The sequence below is a fragment of the Gymnoscopelus microlampas genome (genome assembly GCF_963454915.1).
Source record: "Gymnoscopelus microlampas genome assembly, chromosome: 1".
NCBI classification, from domain to species: domain Eukaryota; kingdom Metazoa; phylum Chordata; class Actinopteri; order Myctophiformes; family Myctophidae; genus Gymnoscopelus; species Gymnoscopelus microlampas.
The window spans coordinates 49,372,364-49,392,923 of record NC_139962.1 but is presented as its reverse complement, the minus strand read 5'-3'; the positions used below and the strand labels follow the sequence as shown (position 1 = coordinate 49,392,923).

At 42.5% G+C, this 20,560-nt stretch overlaps 2 protein-coding genes across 2 annotated transcripts in view; both read right to left on the bottom strand.

Annotated features, from left to right (window-relative positions):
• Positions 1–15,545, bottom strand: part of neto2a (neuropilin (NRP) and tolloid (TLL)-like 2a) — a gene marked incomplete at its 3' end in the record, with an annotated part of 33,126 nt that extends 17,581 nt beyond the window's left edge. The window contains exons 1-6 of the mRNA XM_084051925.1: positions 15,461–15,545; positions 8,607–8,663; positions 7,966–8,109; positions 5,130–5,378; positions 2,562–2,609; positions 940–1,067 (exon numbers count right to left, since the gene is read on the bottom strand). Of these exons, the coding sequence (XP_083908051.1) occupies positions 940–1,067; positions 2,562–2,609; positions 5,130–5,378; positions 7,966–8,109; positions 8,607–8,663; positions 15,461–15,470 (636 nt within the window). The 5' untranslated portion in view covers positions 15,471–15,545. The remainder of the gene's footprint in view (positions 1–939; positions 1,068–2,561; positions 2,610–5,129; positions 5,379–7,965; positions 8,110–8,606; positions 8,664–15,460) is intronic.
• Positions 15,546–19,554: 4,009 nt separating this feature from the next.
• itfg1 (integrin alpha FG-GAP repeat containing 1) overlaps positions 19,555–20,560 on the bottom strand; it is a 170,561-nt gene continuing 169,555 nt past the window's right edge. Inside the window, exon 18 of the mRNA XM_084067064.1 lies at positions 19,555–20,560. This exon is cut by the window's right edge and continues 877 nt beyond it. The gene's annotated coding sequence lies outside the window, so the exon portion shown is untranslated.

Here is a 20,560-nt window from a genome sequence, read left to right as displayed (position 1 = left end):
TTACGATAGAAATGGAACACAATCATTACAGTATACAGGAGTCTGTATAATCTGTGTTTTGTTTTTTAGCAAACTCAGTTCATGAGTTTCTTGTTCTGGTATAAAACGTGTATGTGTGTAATGACCAGTGTTGTGAAGTCTGCTTATTATAAGCGACTTTGGGCTTGTTAAGCGGTGCCTGCAACACTTCTACAAGTGACCGTGTGTGTTTGTCCGTCCCTATGACTACACGGCATAAACAGCTGTAGCTGATTGCAACACAAAGATGCAACCAAGCACACTGATTAAACACAAACAGGAGACACAGTGCAACACGTGTGCCACTTAAAGACATGCACACACACATAGGCTGGCACTGCACACGTGCACGCTTCACACACACAAGGGGGCCCAACGCAGTCAGCACACTCATGCATACCAGCGCCTGCACATCAAATAGATTAGTAGCTACCGTCTGAATACTAGCCCATACACATCAAATAAAGTAGTACCGTCTGTATACCAGTGCCTCACATCAACTAGGGTGGTATCATCTGAATACCAATGCACACACATCAAATAGAGTAGTACTGTCTGAATACCAGCACAAACAGAGTAGGCACCACAGGGCTGCTCCTAGGGTTGCCAACTACCTGAAATTCAAAGTAGGGACACCCAGTCGGGCGTCCCTTATTCCGAAGAAACATAAGGGATGCCCATAAGAAGATAAAGTCTCACTGTATATATGTACAGTTCTTCTATGTTATATTAACAACCTGTATATGAGCTGTTTGAAGATGTGCGTCATTGATTGATTCTACAGAAAATAAGGAACAAAGTGTGTCCCTCATCAGCCTCACAGTTAAACCCACGAGGGTCCTTTTGGACACCTGGTGGACCTGACATTGATAAAACAGTGAAGCTGCGGGCGGTACTGCATGGGTGTTCCGCTCCACTCACCTTGGACTGTGGAGGAGCTCTGATGGTCCAGATACAGTCCAGAGCGTCTCCAGGCTTCACCTTGTCCTCCTCGTCCACCTGACTGGACCGTATCACTCCATCATATCCATTGAGCTCAAACTGACAGTCTGGAGAGAGGAGGGGGGAGAGAGAGAGAGAAGGAGAGAGAGAGAGAGAGAGAGAGAGAGAGAGAGAGAGAGAGAGAGAGAGAGAGAGAGAGAGAGAGAGAGAGAGAGAGAGAGAGAGAGAGAGAGACGAAGATAATCAAAAACATTTTTATTGTCACATCACAGGTTTACAGGTGTTTTCTTTTGTGCAAGCTCCATCGTTTTAGTTGTTTCCAGAAAGAGGAAGGGGGGAGGGGGAAAAGAAAGAAAGGAAAATGGGGAAACGGGATATGGTATATCTAAGCATAGAATATCCATCAGTGCAGTAGAGTATGTACATGAGGTTTTATAAATAATGTGCATGAGCATAGCAGCTATACTGTTCATGATACATGTATAGACATTAAGATGCAAGAGCAATATCAGCGTGTTGTACATGAGAGAAAAAGAGAGAGAGAGAGAGGGAAGCAGCAGAAAGGTAGAGATAAGGAGAGGTTTTTACAGTAAGCATGGAGAGCAGATTAAGGAAGGTGAGGGATGGCAAGGATTAAAAGCCAGAAAAGGGAGGATGAGAAGAGTGGAGACAAAATGACGGAGAGACAGCGTTTTATTTGAATACGTTCAAGGATTTACAGAAGGAGAGAGGTCAGGTGAGATAGGAGGGAGGAGAGGAGAGGAGAGGAGAGGAGAGGAGAGGAGAGGAGAAGAGAAGAGAAGAGAAGAGAAGAGAAGAGAAGAGAAGAGAAGAGAAGAGAAGAGAAGAGAAGAGAAGAGAAGAGAAGAGAAGAGAAGAGAAGAGAAGAGAAGAGAAGAGGAGAGAAGAGGAGAGGAGAGGAGTTAACAGATGTGTGGAATTTTGTGTGTGTACATGTGCATGCTCACTGTGTGTTTCTTTCTGTTTGTACTTGTTGTGTGTTCTGTGTTCATTCGTTAATTGTTGCTGACAGGCGGAGACCTTGTATCTCCATATTTAAACTTTTTGTATCATTACTTCATCATACTGCAACGTCACACAAAAGTGTCGCGTTGCGAAAGAGGTTACGTGTGTGTGGCTTTTTATAAATATTGAACCAATGAAAAAGTACAAATAATACAATGGAACACAGGTTATTTTTTCCCCTCATTTTATGAAAATAACTGGTTTTTTTTCCTGGACATACAAGGTTTCCACCCGACACGTGCGTTTGCGTGTGCCAAGCATTGGACGCTACAGCCTCCAGTAATATAAGCTACAAAGTCCAAAGCACAGAGGGACGTCTCTTCAAATGGCATCAGACACAAAGTGGTATTTTGTCGCCGTTTGAGATGGAAACCTTGTATGTCCAAAACCGTTCCATTTTTTATTATAATTTTCAAAACGATTAAAAATAGTGAAAATATTTTCACTACCATTGTGCGACACTCTTGTATGACGATGAAGGGCGTTAATTTACGAAGAAAAAAAACCCCAACAAGTTGAAACATAGAAGATACGAGGTTTCTGCCCGACATCAACGATTTATCGAAAGGTTTTACCTGGGATGGGGTTGAGCAGTCCTCCCACGTGCAGATGGAAATCGGGGTCTGAAATGATTGGAATAAAGATTGGAAGGAGCACATCATGGCAGGAGAAAATAAGCTAACAGTAAGCAGCAAAGACTAGATAAGATCCCATTATGGTGATGTGTGGAAAGAGACGCCTGCGCGGCGCTGGCGGTCTGTTTGGCATTAATATCTGTCACACAATGCCGGGACACACACACAGATGTCCTGGGATTCTTCTCGCTCACGGATTCGGGAGCTTCTGATTGTTTGACCACGGATTGGGAGAAAATGGGGAATGCTGTTCTGTAACTGCCTGTGAATGTGCATGCAGCTTTTTAAGTATATTCATTGTGTATGGTATTGTAAATCTATGTATGCGAGGTGTGTGTGTGTGTGTGTGAAGCTCTATTATGTAATTGTCTTTAGTGACTAACCCATTTAGACCTGAGGCCGATTCTACAAATGGCATCTAAACCAGAAGTTCTTTCAAGACTTTCAAAAATGTAAAAAAAATAGCAGACGTATAAGCTCGCAGTGGGGCAAGAAGTGACGCGCTATTTTTGAATAGCCAACGTAAAAATCGAAAATGACACAGAAGCTTTCCCGGTTTGAATGGTTAACATGTTGTCCAATCTGTATAGTAGAGTATTTAATCCGTTTTTGGCACGTTACTTTAAAAAAAGTAACCAGCAGTGTGCAGAACGTGCAGTGTGAACATGAGTCCACACTGCACGTGAGTGTCAACATGGAGTAGCAGGCTGGCTAAAAACCTGGTTTAAAAGGTTGTTTAAACCCATTGATTAGTTTTTTTCCAGACGGTCGGAACTACAGGCATCTGTAGCATAACAGGATTACCTTTCCTTTTTTGACACAATACAGAAAAGGGTAAGAATTGATTGAGCCGATCTTCCCCTCTTAACACATCGGGTGCCGAACACGGTCTGGACCGTGTGTTTACATAGTGGCACTTCGGTGCCGAACACGGTCTGAACCGTGAGTTTAGTCTTTTTGTTTTTTTCGTTTTTCTCCGCGCGGGCGGGGCTAGAGCAGCTCTGGGAGCACCCATTGTAATCCTGCGAAGGAAGTGCCAGATCGCTCACCGGAAACAAAACAAAATTTCCCATCCGCTTCCTGTCTATTTCCTACTTTGAAACACCTATATCTCCAAATCTGTTTCCAGTGGGGAAAACCGGTCATGCGCGACCCCCCCCCCCCCGTTGTAACTCGTTAGGGAAATGTTATGATTCCAGGCTGTAGCCAGGCTCATGGCACAACATGAATCGATGCTTTTTTTTGCGTGGATTTGCTTGTAACGCACGCGGAAGCTTTAAACAGCAAAGCGCAGTCAATGGGGAGAATGCTGGCACCCACGGTAAGTTGTTATGAAAAAATGCTGGCACCCGATGTGTTAACAACAACACTCAACACCGACTGAGTAGTCCTGCTGTTCAGCAGCTGTGGCGAGCGGAGAGTGAAGTCACAGAAACGGCTAGTTTGAGAGTAGAAGTCGGATCATAATATATATTTAATCCTCTTAAGTTGTCGGCTCTCTTCACATACAGTAACAAGTAATGCGGCCATTAGGTCAGTAACTATAACGCGTTACCTGGAAAAAGTAACAAGTTATGTTACTAGTTACGGCAAAAAGTAGTGGCGTTACAGTAACGCATTACTTTGTAACGTGTTAGTTCCAACACTGATATTAATACAATATAACTTATGCAATCTGTATGGTAGAGAATGTTAATACAATATAACTTATTAGCCTGGAATCCAAACTGATTGCTACTTTCGCCGTAGACGCGTTGTGAGCTTGTAGATATGCTCTTTTCGGCGAATGTTGCCCCCAGAATAGAGACGCAAGGGTTCAAGTGGTTAATGTAAAAATAAATAAATAAAGTACCTATCACACAAACATTTGCCGGCCAACTAGCAGTATCTCTGGGGATCCCCTATAGGGTCCCGGACTCCCTGTTGAAGGCCCCTGACTTATATGGTAGAGTACGTTTATACAATGTAACTTGTACAATTGGGTGGCTGTGTTTGGTCTCCATTCTCTTCTATTGAGACATTTAGATCCTGTGTCTAGGTTGGACAAGGCCTTTGACACGATCCTGCTTCTGGTTTCTGACAAAATTCTATTTCTCCCCTGAGCAAGCAGGCAGGCTCTATTAGCTCAGAAGATTTCAGCACTTGCGCAGGAGCACATACAAGCTCATAGCGCGTCACTTCGTGCCACACTTGTAGAGCTGCTATTTTGGAAAAAAATATATTTTTTACAAATCTTCGAATATATACAGTATATATTTGTTTTCAAGTGAACATTATTAATTCAAATCTTTGCTTTCTGGGCGTCCCTGGGACAAAACATTTTGAGATGGGGGTCGGCCGCCAAATAGATATCATTTTGAGAACCACTGATATAGCAACATACGTTTTTCAGGAAATTGGATTTAGAAGACATTTTTAGAATCGGCCTGAGGTCTTAATGGGCAAAAAACAACAACCCTGCTATGAATGTGTACTTGGTCAGGTGAATCAAAAGAGAACAATAAGTACCTGCTATGAAGGTGTACTTGATGCGGAAGCCCAGGCCCTCCAGCTCCTCATCGGTGGTGAATTTGATCCACATGAAGCGCCCCGTGGACGTCACCAGACCGGGGTTCTTCCCGCCGCAGAAGCGGTCGATCATCGGCGAGAAGCCGAAGGGGCCGTCGCGGATCTCGATGTGGTCGAAGCGGCACTCGAAGCTGGGCTCGATGTAATAGTTCTTATCAAAGACCAGCTGGATGCGCTGCCTGGGGAGAGCTGGGTGGACAGGAGGGAAGGAGTGTATTTTTTGCTTTGGGCAAATAGATAATTTAAGCAGCACTGATTTTGATCATTTCACAGTATTTACACAGAAAGAAGAGCAAAAGCTTTCTCTCATCATGTTTGATGGCGTTTTGGACATAAACACACCTAACAGCGGCCGGCCCCAGACTCTTGAACACCTTGCCCCTTCACATTCATTCTGCTCCTTCACTAGAGGCCTTTATACATATTTATTGAACACTCATTTCTTTCTCCCTGGCCTTTTACTCGGTTTGATTGTGTAAACCCTGGCTCTTTAATGTTCTTTTTAGCCCCTGTTTTGTAATGCCTAAGCCTACTTAGTTTTGCCTATCTTCATCTGTTTCGCTTTTGTCTGTTTTGTTTTTGTTCCGACCTTGTATAGCACTTTGGTCGACCTTCGGTCTTTGTAAATGTGCTCCATAAATAAAGTTTGAGTTGAGTAGAGCACAAATTCACGAGAACGCATCATGGCCACACAAACATGTGAGTGCGACGTACACGCACACGCACGTGCACACACACGCACGCACGCACGCACGCACGCACGCACGCACGCACACACACACACACACACACACACACACACACACACACACACACACACACACACACACACACACACACACACACACACACACACACACACACACACACACACACACACACGCACACACAAAACACATCTTGATGCCGTAAGGAAGGACAGAATAATTGTACAATATTAAGCTGATTAACCGGGGATCCTGGCACCATCAACAGCATGAACCATGAATTATGACTACAATGCTGATCTGATTATTACTTATTTCACAAATGAATACCTCTCTTTGTGCAAGCGTATCATCACTGAAAGTACGGCTTTCAGTGATGAAAGGCAAAAAAAGGCCATTCAAGACCAAATAATACAAGATAATAGGCTCCATTTGTCATGTCTCAGACCCTTTGTGATGCAAGCCTCTCACTGTAATCCTTCCGTGTGCAGTCACTGCTGTTTTAGCAAGTGCATGGGTCTTCAACAGGGGCCCCGGGAACCCAAAGCGGTCCTCTGAGTTAGTAGGGGAGGGGCGCCAACCAAATATCAGAGTTACTTGGGGAGGGAGGGGAGGGGAGGGGGGGGGCACCAAGCAAATCTCTGAACCCTAGCATAGTGAATAGCATCGCTATTCTGGCGGGAACATTCACCAAAAATAGCTGATCTACAAGCTCACAACGCGCTGCAGCGCGACGCGTTGTGAGCTAGACGATCGGCTATTTCCGATGAAGCGATTTGGTGTAGAGGGGAAAAAGCACAGACCGAGTATCGAGGGTTAACTGGTTAAATGTCTGAAAATGCACATTAACGAAAAACATGAATTTACATAAAACTGATGAAAGTGCTGTCAAACAAGTCTATGAAGCCATCTATGAAATCTATGGAAACATTTAATATGAATATATGTAATATATGTAGTGGGGGGTCCCTGCTTCATCTATGTCTCCACTAAGGGGTCCTTGGCCTGAAAAATTTTGAAGACCCTCAAGTGTATTTAGTGTAGACTAACCTTGCTTTGTCCCTAGGGGGAGCTATTGAGCTATATGTAAATTCAGTTTTCTACCTCTGTCTACCATTAACAGTTAAAAATATGCTCCTCTTTTTGCATTTGATTGAAATGTGTTTATTTTACAAGTGAGGATACATAGAAAAAAAGAAAAAGGCATCTATTAAAAATCCAATCAACAGATATTTATAAGTGGCTCCATGAGGAGGATGTGTCTTATCTGGCCTGCGCTACTTTTTTTCCCACTTTAGATGGATGATCAATACTTCCAATCTAAGGTGATCAGAAAGCCATTCTTAACACAATGGTGGATGCTATCAACTATAGCAGAGGCTTGCTCCTTGCATGTCTCAATCGATAGACACAACAAACATCCTGTCAATAACATCGATACACTATTAAAAAAAGCAATGCAGGCTGCAGTGTTCTTAAAGTCAGTGGATTATAGAAGCCGTGTGGGAAGGCGCTCTTTGGAAAGAAAAAAAAAGAAGGTGGAAAACCTTCAGAGTCAAATAAGATGAAAGGAAAACAAGGTATAGGGGCCTACGCCTACTACCTAAAAAATAGTTGAAAAAGCTTTAATATAAGGGCTAGTTCATCTTTGAACAACATTTTTAAAACAAGCCAACATCAGTTCTTCAGGGAATCCTGTCTGCAGTAGCAGAAACCAGACGAATCTGCCAGCAGAGACAAATTATTAGTCTGGCCATGCCAGGCTATGTCTGCAGGCCCTGAAGAAGGCTATAAAGGTCCAAACATATTGGCTGGGCAGATATTACAAATAACTTAAATATAAAGAAATGACTAATAATTCATAATTTTACACATTCAAAATGTTTTTAAGATAATGGAAATGGCAGCTTATAGATCTTCTATCTCTGCCATTCTTGGAAAATGTATGAACATTTTTCAACATGCAAACGATTATGACGATCACACAAAAATAATTGTGATTATGTAATAATTGCGACAGGCCTACTACTTTGTAACAAGAAGGGGGTGCCAGTTAATCCTTGCTGTACCTTCCAGGATGTAGACACACTCCTTGTTGGGGGGGTAGGTGTTGGGATAGTTTGGCGAGGTGAAGACCCCTCCGTTGATGTTACGCACCCATATGCCACAGTCATTCTGACCAGGGACCTGGGCACCGTGTTCATTCGCAGACTCTGGTCACAGAGAGAGAGAGAGAGAGAGAGAGAGAGAGAGAGAGAGAGAGAGAGAGAGAGAGACACACACACACACACAGAGACACAGACAGACAGACAGACAGACAGACAGACAGACAGACAGACAGACAGACAGACAGACAGACAGACAGACAGACAGACAGACAGACAGACAGACAGAGACAAAGCGAGAGGAAAATCTGCATTCACCACATCTGTCATTTTCGTCGTTTTTGGTTTAAGCTTGTTCACTCTAACGCATATTCTGGTGGGAGCATTCTGCAAAAAAATGTACATCTGCAAGCTCAAAACAGATTGCAGATCTGCTATTTTTAGGCGAAGAGATTTGGTGTAGACAGGGGGAAAAAGGGATCAAAGTACAGAGCCAACTCAGGTCCAGTTTACCACGTCTAGAGGGTTTAAGTGGTTGAAGCAAAACTCAAAGCATTCCATTCACAGACAATGCAGTTGGTCATAAAGTATCTATTTATCCTTACCTTTAGTCCTCTGAGCCAGAGAGAAGCCCTCTTCTATGAGAAGCAACAGAATCCAGGCTGCAACACACACACACACACACACACACACACACACACACACACACACACACACACACACACACACACACACACACACACACACACACACACACACACACACACACACACACACACACACACACACACACACACACACACACACACACACACACACAGTGTCAGCTTACATAAAGCCTGCATTCTGCTTCGACACGAGGCTCACTGACAAGCAAACCCCCAATGTGCCACATAAGACTGAGGCCTTTCTGAACCGTTGGGTTATTGATTCCAAATGACACCCAGTGAGGAGTGAGTTGAATGTACATCTTCATCCATGCATTCATGAGCTTTACTGTAGAAAAAAAAAACATTGTCGCTGTCGGGTGGAAACCTTGTATGTCCAAAACTGAAAATCCTAAAATAGCCGATCTACAAGTTCGATGTGGCTTGTTTTGAGCTTGTAGATCGGCTATTTTTTGCTTTTTTTGTGTGACACTCTATATGACAAAGGGATCCAGATCAAATGGGCACCTAAAACTTGTGGGCACCAAAACTCTACATTTTTGGAAAAATGGTTTGAAATAATGTAAAGTATATATGATTTGAACATGCACAGTACATCAGACATAAATTGAAGGGGCCTTTAATGTAATTTTAAAAATAAGTTGCCCAGTATAAGTATAAGTTTTAAAAATCGGTTACCCGATGAAGTAGAGTAGAGCATTAATTTACTGTATATAAAAAGTTGACATTTGAAAATACAAGGTTTCTGCCTGACAGCAACGATGTATTGAAAAAGGAATCAACCGTTGTGTTGTTGTGCAGTGCCTTCTCACCCAACGATAATATGTGCACTGTGATGGTGATATAACATTTATATATATATATATAGACACGTAGCAGAAGTTGTCATTGTAATTATACAGGATCAGACCGGTTGACAACGTTATAATACAGCATAGCCAACGCACAGCGAGGGATCAGAGCCCACTCATGTTTGACTCCATGAATAATGCATTTCTGAGAGGGGGGACAACATTGTGGAGGGTTTTTGTGATGAATTATGCTTTAAGGCCACCCATTGCCAGCAGTGGGATGAGAAGCTGCAGGCTTGGAAGACTTTAGTGTGGATATTATGACTGTTACACTTGGAATGTCATGGTTGCTGCATGCTGCTGTGCAGTGGTGGACCAGCCATTTTCAGCCTATCTTCGTATATTATATTGGTCCGGTCCTCACTAATGCTTGTTAAAATATGATGTTTGTCTACTCACTCTGTTTCTCAGAGGAGGGCCGAGGAACAGTTCAGAAACCCGCCTACCAGTGACATAATACAAACGATCCTGGAAAGCTAACATGCTATAATAGAAGCCATTGTTCTCGCATTAATAAAAGGGGAAAAAGACACAAAGTGAGTGGACAAAAATGGTACAATATTATAATGAGCATTATTTAGTGAGGACAAATTATATGAAGATAGGTTGAAAATGGGTGAACTAGTCCTTTAAGAAAAGTATCAATACCACAATGTAGAAATACTAGCTGCTACAAGTAAACGTCCGGTATTCAAAATTTACTTGAGTAAAAGTATAGAAGTAATGGCATGAAAATGTTTAAAGTACAAGTATTCATTATGCAGAATGTCCCATTTCACAAGTTTTCAAATGTATACAAATCCTTTGAAAATAGCAGGTCTACAAGATCACAACGCATCACAAAATATCGTCTATTTACAAATAGCCAAAATATATAGGGGCAGAAGTGTTTTGTAATAATAATCAAAATCAAAGTAACTAGTAGCTTTACGTTTTCAAATAATTGTCGTGGAATAATAATAATAATAATAATAAAACCTCAAAATTGTACTGAGGTACAGTACAGTACATGTACTTGTTACTTTGTTTCTGCCACTGGTGCTCTGTCTAACATAAGTGACTTCATTTCAGAGTGCAGCTGCAGGCTCCACATGGTGTGGTAGGTAATAACTGGCAGGGTGGTGAGGTGAGGGCTGTGATAATAGAATCAGTCTGTATGATAGCGCTGCATACAGCAGTGTGTGAGCATTTCTTCATTTCTGCTTTTTATTAGAGATAGGCAGTGGCAGAAAAAGTACTCACATTTTTTACTTAAGTAAAAGTATCAATACTGCAATGTAAAGTAAAAGTATGGAATTCAAAATGTACTTGAGTAACAGTACAAATGTATTGGTATCAAAATGTACTTAAAGTACCAAAAGTAGAAAGTACTCATTTTATGCAGAATGTCCAAATTCACAAGTTTTCAGGTGTCTAAATTGTATAAAAGTATTTTGAAAATAGCCGATCTACAAGCTCATGCGACGCATTGTGTGCTTGTAGATCGGCTATTTTCAAATGGCCGAAATGTTTATAGGGTTGAAGTAGTTAATGTATGTTTTGAGATGTAGTGGAGTAGGGGTAGAAGTAAAAGTACTGAAAACTGGAAATACACCAGTAAAGTGAAAAATACCTCAGAATTGTACTTAAGTACAGTACTTGAGCAAATGTACTTAGTTACTTTACACCACTGGAGATAGGACAATGAAGGGTGACAGGGACGTGAGAAGAGGAGAGGGGAGAGATGGCCCTGAGCAGAGAATCAATCCACACAATGTTGCACAATGTTGTTGATGCATCAACTGGTTAAGTAAGCAGCCGTGAGCACATGTAAGAGCAGACATAAGGTTTCTGTACTACTGGCAGTAGTGGTGTAAAGTAACTAAGTACATTTACTCAGTACTGTACTTAAGTACAATTCTGAGGTACTTTTACTTTACTGTATTTCCAATTGTCAATACTTATGCTTCTACTCCACTACATCTCAGTGGCAAATATTGTACTTTAGTTACTAGTTACTTTGCAGGTATAAACACACATTAACCATGCACTTTAGCCCTATTTCATACCTAGGATAGAAAATAGACGATCTACAAGCTCACAATGTGTCGCATCGCGACACATTGTGGGCTTGTAGATCTGCTATTTTCAAACATTTGTGTACTTTTACTTTTGGTACTTTAAGTATATTTTGATGCAAATACTGACTGCTGGTTGTTTGGTTGAGTGAGTTGATTGAATGATTGATTGGCAAATGATTGGTTGCTATATTGATGTAGACAGAGACAGATCTATTATAAAAAAAAAGCCACAAGAAGATAATCCAAACACCTCAGTTCAGTTCATGACCCATATAGCTTCTGTTTGCTGAAAATAAAGCTGATACATCAACAAAAAAAACATCATACAGTACAAACATAAATATTAGCACAACAGACAGGATTACAGGCTGCAGGGCTTTACTGTACTCTGTATATAGGGTCATACAACAGCTGTGGTTGGACAGAGCATGGTAACAGACAATAAGTGAAAATATGTTGAATTACAATGATATCAGCATGTTTCCAGCTCTGCCTGATAAGCTGCCGTAGGCCTGATCCCCACTGGGTTTATAATAGGTTGGAACCTGCTCATATCGAATTAAAGACAGCCAGCCGCATGTGTGTGAGCCTGCCTGGCACATTCTATAATGCTACCCACTGTGTGTGTGTGTGTGTGTGTGTGTGTGTGTGTGTGTGTGTGTGTGTGTGTGTGTGTGTGTGTGTGTGTGTGTGTGTGTGTGTGTGTGTGTGTGTGTGTGTGTGTGTGTGAGTGTGTGGCAGAGACAGAGACAGAGACAGAGAGAGAGAGAGAGAGAAAGAGAGAAAGAGAAACAGACAGAGAGAGAGAGAGGGAGAGAGAGAAAGGGAAAGGTGGAGAGAGATGGAGAGAGAGGGTGAGAGAGAGAGAGAGAGAGAGAGAGAGAGAGAGAGAGAGAGAGAGAGAGAGAGAGAGAGAGAGGTGGAGAGAGATGGGGAGAGATGGAAAGAGACAGAGATGGAGAGAGAGAGTGTGCAGTGTGCAGTGTGCAGTGTGCAGTGTGCAGTGTGCATGCATGTGAGAGATAGAGGGGGAAAGAGAGAGAGAGAGCGATGTGGAAACAGATGGAGGCAGAAAGTAAAAAAAAAGAAAAGCGACAGACAGACAGATTTAGCAGAGGGGGGGGGGGGGGGGGGCAGAACTGCAACACTAAAGTGGGAAAAAAAGTGAAATAGAGAGAGTGAAGCTGGAGGTGGAATAATGTGCTTCTTTCTTGTGAGATTGAATCAACATAGTTGGCCGTGGCCTCCGGTGGAGGAGCATGCCCTTATTCTAGGTCACGTCATTTCATTTCCACATCATTTCTACTTCAGCTTCTACAAGCCTGGTCATCTGGTTCCCTGCTATAAGGCAGACTGCACCAGTGATGGATGAAGTACTCACATGTTTTACTTAAGTAAAAGTAACAGACCACACAGTAAAAATAATCTGTTTACAAGTGCAAGCTCACAATGCGACACGTTGTGAGCTCGTAGATCGGCTATTTTCTAATAGCCAAAGTTGCAATAGGCCTGTGGTTAATGTAGCCTATGTTTTGTAATAATCAACTCAAGTTTTCAAATAATTGTAGTGAGTAAAAAGTACAATATTTGCCTCTCGGATGTAATGAAGTAGAAGTAAAAGTATTGAAAATTGTAAATACTCCAGTAAAGTAAAAAATCCTGAAAAGTGTAGGCTATACTTAAGTAAATGTACTTAGTTACTTTACACCACTGGACTGCACACACTTAGATGCCCAGACGTACATATCGTTGATGTCGGGTTGGAACCTTGTATGTCCAAAACCATTCCTTTTTTATAATTACTTTTCAATCATTTAAAATAGTGAAAATAGCTATGTGAGCTTGTAGATCTGCTATTTTCACTACTTTTGTGCAACACAAAAACATGAAAAGTCGAAAAATGGAGATACAAGGTGTCTGACTGACAGCAACGATATTTAATAGCAGACTAGACCATATGTAAACTGCTGAGGCTGTTATATCCCATTGCAGTTGGATCAATATAATAGAATTTTGCTTTGTCATCTTGAATTATCTGTTGGCAGGCCTAAAACTAAAATGAACAGACCATGAGTATTAATAGGCCCTTATGGGTGGTCCAAACACATAACGGAATCCTCTCTGTGGGGGAGATGTGGGATAGGCTACTGTATATAGCATTTCCATATTTGAATTTTGTATGTTTCTTTTTTTTTAAATGAATGCCCTACTTCATCATACAAGAGTGTCGCATGGAAGAAGTGAAAATAGCAGATCTACAAGCTCACAACAGGTCGTTTTGCTGTATTTAAATATGTTTTCTTAATAATAATAATAAAGGAACAGAATTGGACATACAAGGTTTTCACCCGACAGCAACGATGTACTAGTTTCCTGTAATGAAGACATTGCAGTGTGGAAAGTGTTTGGTATCAGGGTAGTTTGCGCCATAAATCATATGGAAGACACACGGTCTGTTATGTGTGACTGCGGCGGGCTTTAAGGATTTTCACATCGGCGGATAGAAACCTCATATGTCCAAAACTGTTACTTTTCAGTATTCAAATCAAATATAGCAACAACAAAATGCAGATCTACAAGCTCAAAACTTGTCCCCATGTCATGCTGCGAGCTTGGAGAGCTGTATTATTTTCCCTATACTTTTGTGCGACACTCTTGTGTGATGAAATAGTGCATATAGCTCTGGTCCATAGCGTTAGAAGGAGTTCTAACTCTATGGACCAGAGCTATAGGGAATACATTTACGAAAAGAAGAAAATCATAAAAAATGTAATCTCTCAAGAACAGATTCAGAGCTCCACAACAAATGCAAAGGGTGAAAAAAACAAAAACTATGGTCCCCTTTATGCCCTGATGCAGGGTTCCCAGGTTGTAAAAAATGTGAAACATGGAGATACGAGGTTTCTGCCCGACATGCAACGACGTTAGATAGACTGTCCACTGGCTTGAAAGGAGCGCGTGCCCCAGATGTTGTCAGCGCACAGGGAGCTGTCACTTCAGCACCACGCCAGCCCGTGTGATGAGCCTGGCGATGTCGCCTCGCGTCGCGCTGACGGTGAAAAAAACAGGGAATGTCGCCTGGCTTCTGAATGGAGGGAAGAGATTTGCCAAATAGTCGATATACCAGCTCACAACGCGTTGCGACGTGTTGTGAGCTTGTATATCGGCTATTTTTTTTGGCGAAGAGATTTAGAGTAGACGGGGGGGGGGGGGGAAATCAGTCGAAGTAGGCTAGTTGTAGCCCAAATCCAGGTCCGTTTTGACTAAGAATAGAGTGGTTATACTTATAACAGACATATTCCCCACACTATATAGGCCTATGTGTGGGGAATATATGTTATATAGATATGTTACATGTTAGTTCAACACTAAACAAAGGCGCAGGAAAAACACAAATACGGGATTTATTTTTTGTTAACCATTTTCGAGGCAACTATGCATGGTCCAAAATGGGAAAAGGAAGATAGATAATAACGAACTTAAACGGCACGGACCTGTAGATGGCGACGTGCGTCCCTCAATCATGGACGACGAAACCAGTGCACGATTATTTATTTATTTATTTGTATTTGTGTGTTTTTTTAAGAATAGCGCAAAACTTGAGGAGGAGAAAAAAACAGAGGGAGGATCGAGAGGATTAACAAGAACAAGAAAGGTGGATGGATGGATGGATGGATGGATGGATGGGTAAGGTAAGAATTGTGGCTATAAAGATATAGCCAGAGAGAGAGGGAGAGAGAGAGAGAGAGAGAGAGAGAGAGAGAGAGAGAGAGAGAGAGAGAGAGGTTGCTATAAGGTGATTTTCGGGTCAGTGATACATTAATAATCGCGCATTAATAACACACACATCAACAGAAGACCCTCACCCAGAGGAACTCACCTCTGTACATCTCCTCGCCTCGGTATATATTCCAGTTATAAACCCTCAGCTATAGTATAGTCTCCCTCCTTATCTCTCCATCATACGGATCCAGTATTAAAAGGTGACGAGAGGAGGAGAGCAAGGGGCGCTTCTTCACTAAATCCAACTTTTCTCCGAGCTCAGTAAATCCTCCATCCCCTCATTCCCTGGAAACAACGAGCTCCTCCCGACGGCAGCAGAAAGCAGCCTAGTATTCAGACCCCTGGTGCGCTCTGGTGGCAGCAATACGACGATGAAGCCGAACATCTGATTCCGTCATAAATACTGTGTAGCTCCTCCGGGTCGCGTGAAATGTAGCCCAGCGGGAGACGACATGCAGATGAGATATAACCCTGACCGGAGCGGTTCAGTCAGTGCGGCTGTGTGTCTGTGGGTGCGTAAAAGCGGAGTGGATGGCGGCGTCACCGGCGTGCGAGATGGCGGTGGAGCCAGGCGGTTTAATAGACAGTGTGAACGCGGCAGCCAGGCTGAGGCTGAGGCAGGGTGCAGCAACGGGCGGCAGAAGGAACTGACTGAGTGAGAAAGTCGCTTCTAAACGAGGCTCATTTGAGCCGCGGGCGCTGCTGCCTTCAATGAGCACCTTGTACGCATGATGCACCCTCCTCCTCCTCCGCCTCCTACACACACACACACACACACACGCGCACGCGCGTGCGCGTGCACGCACAGCAAGTGGACATTAAAAGTAGCCATTCGAGCAGCAAAACTTATCCTCTATGCAGTTGTTCTCAAACGTTTAAATCTCAAGGACCCCCCTCAATTGACCCTCTGACTGCATACACATGTTAGGGTCCATTTGGTTCCATTTGTATACAAGTCACACACTTGTAAAGGGTCAATTTAGAGCCACCTCAAGGACCCCTGAGAGTCCCTGGACCCCACTTTGAGTGGGGTCAAAAGTGGGGTCCGGCTGCGGACCCCCAGGGGTCCTTGAGGGGGTTCCAGTGGTCCCCCAGCAGAATTTGTTAGTATAGCATCAAAATCAGTTTCACATACATCAGCTATTAGCAGATTTACAAGCTCACAATGCGTCCATGCAGCTTGAAGCTCTGCTATTTTCAACAACAACACAAATCTTGTACGAGGGTCCCTTGCACAAATATTTTTCAATGGGGGTTTGCAGGCAAATACATTAATATGGGGGTCCTTGACATGAAAATGTTTGAGAACCACTAGTTTATATTGCTGAAAATTAAAAAAGTTTACCTTCCTCGTTCAGTTTGTTTCTCAATAGTTTAAATGTGTTGGTTGTCATGGAACTCACAAGGACACACGCTGTCTGTTTGCTGTTTGGCTTCTGCCATTTACTGTGTCAATCAACACAATAGGTAACAGCTTCTCAAGCTTGTCAATCAACCCCGCCTATTGCAGGGGCATATTCAAAAACACAACTTACATTAATCTCATTGGTAGGCCTACATAAATGGTGTTTTATGCAGTGGGTCAAAGTCTCCCTTCTCGGCTTTCTACCAGATAAAGGGGGTTCCTTCTGATAGAAAACCTTTCTGATAGAAAGGCTTTATTTCTCTCATTCTAGGCTCTGCACAAACTTCATGCAAACCCTGGCATAAACATCATGCAAGCCTTGCCAATCAGAAACGGGACTAGGGAGTGCTTGACGTCTCGCAGGTACCGAGACAGGGGGGGGGGGCTTTATGATTCTGCTGAGTCGGCTGAAGCAGACTTCGCAACGTTCGGCAGGGCGACTCGCTCGCCTGAGCTCGCTCAGCGGTGCCTCTCATGGCTCAAGTCCGCTTCAGACGGCGAGCCTGTCCGAAAAACAAGCGCTCCCTTACGTCTCGCCTCCTACGGATACAATGTTAGCATACATGGTTTCTCAGTTCTCTGAAACCATAAGTCCTTCCCCATTTGGTACGTTCCATCAAGGGGTTTTGAGAGCGTTTGGTCAGTCGCCCTCCGAGTTATGCCCCGGACAGACTGACATGCAGAGATTTGGGAGATTTTGGCCCAGAGGGCGCTTGCATTTATAATGTTTATTTTTTTAAATGAATTAATTAATTTTGTTTCACCTAAACATATTATGATATATAAATAGCAGTCAACTTCTGTGTTTTGGTACATTTGGGTTTCACAACTGATGCCCAACATGTAACCCTGTCTCTTCAGTTACAATACTGTCGATGCTACTTAAATATTGTATGACACTAATGGGTTGCGAAGCTTATAGCCAGTCACATAAACCGATGACCCACTGGTTCTTTATCATTTTACATACACCTTAGGGCTTTGATCACACCATAAATAAACTTCACGGACTCATGAGAACTTAGTTTTACTTGCGCAAGGAGATATGAACACCAGCTTCCCAGAGTCAGTCTGGTGTCCAGACAGCCTTAACACATATTTATTGAAGCAGAAGCACACAGGAGCAGGGCGGTACTAGAAACGTAATATGAAAGTATAAATACTTTCTCTCTGAGTGGGTGAAAAGTACCAGGGCCAAGCACTTACAGATAAGATTGGAATGCCCATCTGGCATTTTACAGAGGCTTCAGTGCACCTATATCAAGCACACACTCTGTACCAGGACATACCTACAGTATACACACATTGAATGAACACTATGCATTAATTAGATGAACACATTATTATAAGAACAGAACTTCTAAACACACATTACATAAAACTGAGAATCGGATCCTTCACCCACACACGATGCTAACCACATAAACATCACAGCCTTCTTTTCTCTTCAAATTCAAATGAGGCTTTCCCCTACTTTCTGTGCCTTCGCATTTGCTTTCACTGTTACCTCCGTCAACCTCTCAGCACAAACGTCATGCGAAGCCATGCCAATCAGTCCAGCTGAGGGGTCTGATTGGGCTATCAGGAAAGCCTAGAATTGGTTAACCCCTCCTCAGGGAAGCCTAGAATTGGTTCCTCCTCCTCAGACCCGAGTTCGGGCCACTCAGTATACATGGTTTTTCAGTTCTCGGAAACCGTAGGTCTCCCCGAAATTGCCATTCGGCACGTTCCATCAAGGGGTCATATGAGAGACGCGCCCAACATTTTTTACCGCTTGGTCAGTCACCCTCCGTTATGCCTCGGACAGACTAACATGCAGAGATTTGGTGACTTATAAAATGATGATTTATTATTTCACTATTCATCTGTATGTGTCCATCATGGTGCTTTGCAGTGCCAGATTGTCAATGGGGTGTAAGTGTTACCCTGCAATCGACCCCAAATATGACAGCTCTCATCACTGTACTGCTAATCTGCTTCAGCTCACTGCCTTCATACTTGAAATCTATTTTTTATTCCCTTTCATCATCCATCATTTAAACTGACATCCCTCCCTCACACACAGCTGCTGTTGGCTGTTTTAACTTTTGACAATCCATTGTTCGCTCCCACTTCAAAGACCTACTAGTTTTCTAACATTGTTAGCGACGCATCAGGGTTAATTTTGACAGCAAAGTTTGATTTAAAAAAAAACATATTTTAGTAATCTGAAATCTGAAAAGTAATCTGTTTTTGTTGTTTTTTTGTCTAGTTTTAGTTGACTAAATATCATAAGGTTCAAGTCAACTAAATCTACAGTTGATTTAAACAACTAAAATGTATTTTTGCAAGCCGTAAATAGACAATCTACAAGTTCACAACGTGACAGCTTGTAGATTTAGCTTGCAGCTTGTTGATTAAGCACTTTCAACCTGGCGTCCCTATTTTTGGTCCCTCCCTCCCTCCATCCTAGCTGTCTCCTTTCCAAGTGAAGGAGCAGCGGCTCTACTCCACATAACTCCTCACCCTATCCCTAAGGGAGACACCAGCCACCCGTATCCGCAATCTTATTCTTTCGGTCATGACCCTCAGTCCCACACTTCATGACCATAGGTGAGAGAGTAATTAACAAAGTTTGCTTGGTATATCGAGAGCTTTGCCTTCTGGCTCAGCATTCTTTTTGTCACAATTGGTGAGGTACAGCGATTGCAATACCGCTCTCCTGTAAAAGTCTAAATGATCTGAAAACCCACTCAGACAATCCCCCTCAGTTGTGCATTGACATGTAAATAGTTTGTGTGGAGAAGTCCATTTTAAGCATGACAGAACTTTATTTTCAACCACCCATGTCAGCAAAAGTAAACACATTTATTAGCTTGAACATTCATCATTATCCAAAAACAAATGTACAACTTCAAATTAAATAAACGTAACCCCAGTGATGATCATTAGTAAATTAAATTTAAAAAAGCAAACTACTGTATAGAGAAAAACAAGTCACAAGACTTTCGTTTTTGCAAAAATAAATACACAAACACACTGAAGGCTCATACCATATCAATCTAAATTGAATTTAGTGCAATGAACTACACTGTACAATACAGAAAATTTCACAACAATCAATAGATCTAATTTTTCTTCAGCGTTTCTGCTGCAGCAAGGCTTTCAAGGGAATATTTGCCGTAATTTAGATAAATCTGGCAGAAATGCAATTCCATTTAGAGACAATTCTAAATGTTTCGATGACATTGGAATAATAATATAAAAAACAACAACAAATATTATCAACGGCTACTCAAGTCTGTTGCAAGAATAAAAGAGAAGTTGGTTAGACAGACAGACAGACAGACAGACAGACAGACAGAGTAACAGTTGTTCAGTAGCATAACATATCAAGTAAAACCACATAATGTGCCAATTACCCTCTCTCTCCCTTCAAACAAAGAACAATAGTTATGCTGATTAGTCGAATGCTGTAATTAGGCCGTTGATCTGGCAACCCGGGAGGCAGTTTGTCCCATAGCTCGCGGGGCCATCCCACAGCTGGGCAGCCTAGCCGTAACCATGGCAACATGCTTTTACACAAAAACGCAAATAAACAGCTGACAGTTGGTGACATCGAAAAACGGGCTTCGCAGTTCCGTGCACATGGTAATGGTCAATGGCTGTGTGCAAATGCAGATCATTTGCTCCAGCCAGTGAGGAGAACCGGGTAGAAGAGTTTTTGGCCTCACCACCACCCACCACAGAGGTTTGTGGAATTATAGGACGATACTTTGGAGTGATCCAGTAACCCATTTCACCCAGGGAGGG